The sequence below is a fragment of the Pongo abelii genome, chromosome 6 (assembly GCF_028885655.2).
Source record: "Pongo abelii isolate AG06213 chromosome 6, NHGRI_mPonAbe1-v2.0_pri, whole genome shotgun sequence".
Classification (NCBI taxonomy): Eukaryota; Metazoa; Chordata; class Mammalia; order Primates; family Hominidae; genus Pongo; species Pongo abelii.
The window spans coordinates 21,417,689-21,419,304 of NC_071991.2; the positions used below are offsets into that span (position 1 = coordinate 21,417,689).

General features: G+C 50.6%; 1 protein-coding gene across 1 annotated transcript; it reads left to right on the top strand.

Annotated features, from left to right (window-relative positions):
* The first annotated feature begins 963 nt into the window (after positions 1 to 963).
* Positions 964 to 1,345, top strand: LOC100452583 (large ribosomal subunit protein uL29). The gene has a single exon (XM_054560479.1). It carries the CDS (start codon positions 974 to 976, stop codon positions 1,343 to 1,345), a length of 372 nt encoding a protein of 123 aa, XP_054416454.1. The 5' UTR covers positions 964 to 973.
* The last annotated feature ends 271 nt before the right edge of the window (positions 1,346 to 1,616 follow it).

A 1,616-nucleotide genomic window follows, 5' to 3' on the forward strand; every position in this document is an offset into this window, starting at 1 on the left:
TCAGAATTGCAAATGAAATTTTATTTTATTTTTTTTTTTAGACAGAGTCTTGGTCTGTCTCACAGAATGGAGTGCAGTAGTGTGATCTCAGCTCACTGCAACCTCCGTCTCCCCGGTTCCAGTGATTCTTCTGCCTTGGCCTCCCATGTAGCTGGGATTATGGGCATGCGCCACCACGCCTGGTTATTTTTTTGTCCCTTTTTTTTTTTTTTTTTGAGATGGAGTCTCACTCTGTCACACAGGTTGGAGTGCAGTGGCGTGATTTCAGCTCACTGCAACCTCCACCTCCTGGGTTGAAGTGATTCTCCCTGCCTCAGCCTCCCGAGTAGCTGGGATTACAGGCACCTGCCACCATGTCCAGCTAATTTTTGTATTTTTAGTAGAGATGGGGTTTCACCATGGTGGCCACGCTGGTCTCGAACTACTGACCTCAGGTGATCCGCCCCCCTCGGCCTCCCAAAATGCTGGGATTACAGGCGTGAACCAGCACACCCGGCCTAATTTTTGTACTTTTAGTAGATACGGGGGTTTCACCATGTTGGTCAGGCTGGTCTCGAACTCCTGACCTCAATTGATCCGTCCGCCTCAGCCTCCCAAAGTGTTGAGAGTACAGGCGTGAGCCACCGTGCCCAGCCTGGAATGTTTAACTGCTGACTTTGATTCCTGATTTTGGTTGTACTAGACATTCCCATTACTTTTTTCTTTAAAAATTACTCGTTTGTTCAGCTCCTTAAAAAAATCTTTGGTGTTTTATACGTCAAAATATGTGAGGCCAGGTGTGGTGGCTCATGCCTGTAATCCCAGCATTTGGGGAAGCCAAGGTGAGAGGATCTCTTGAGCCCAAGAGTTCAAATCCAGTCTGGGCAACATAGTGAGACCCCTGTCTCTACAAGAACTAAAAAAGTAGCTCTTTCCCGCGGAGCGGGCAGCGGCGGAGGGGGCAGCGGCGGAGGGGGCAGCGGCCTGTGCAGCAATGGCCAAGATCAAGGCTCGAGATATTCGCGGGAAGAAGAAGGGGGAGCTGCTGAAACAGCTGGACGACCTGAAGGTGGAACTGTCCCAGCTGCGCGTCGCCAAAGTGACAGGCGGTGCGGCCTCCAAGCTCCCTAAGATCCCAGTCGTCCGAAAATCCATTGCCCGTGTTCTCACAGTTATTAACCAGACTCAGAAAGAAAACCTCAGGAAATTCTACAAGGGCAAGAAGTACAAGCCTCTGGACCTGCGGCCTAAGAAGACACGCGCCATGCGCCGCCGGCTTAACAAGCACGAGGAGAACCTGAAGACCAAGAAGCAGCAGCGGAAAGAGCGGCTGTACCCGCTGCGGAAGTACGCGGTCAAGGCCTGAGGTAGTACGCGGTCAAGGCCTGAGGTGCGCGTTGTCAATAAAGCACATATGGCTGAGAAAAAGAAAAAAAAAATTATCTGGGCGTGGTGGTGCATGCATGTAGTCCCAGCTCTTGGAAGGCTGAGGCAGGAAGATCGCTTGAGCCCAAGAGGTCGAGGCTTTAGTGAGCCATGATCATGCCACTGCACTCCAGCTTGGGTGATAGAGTGAGACCATCTCTCGAAAAAACAACAACAACAACAAAAACAAGTAGATTAATAATTGCAGAAAC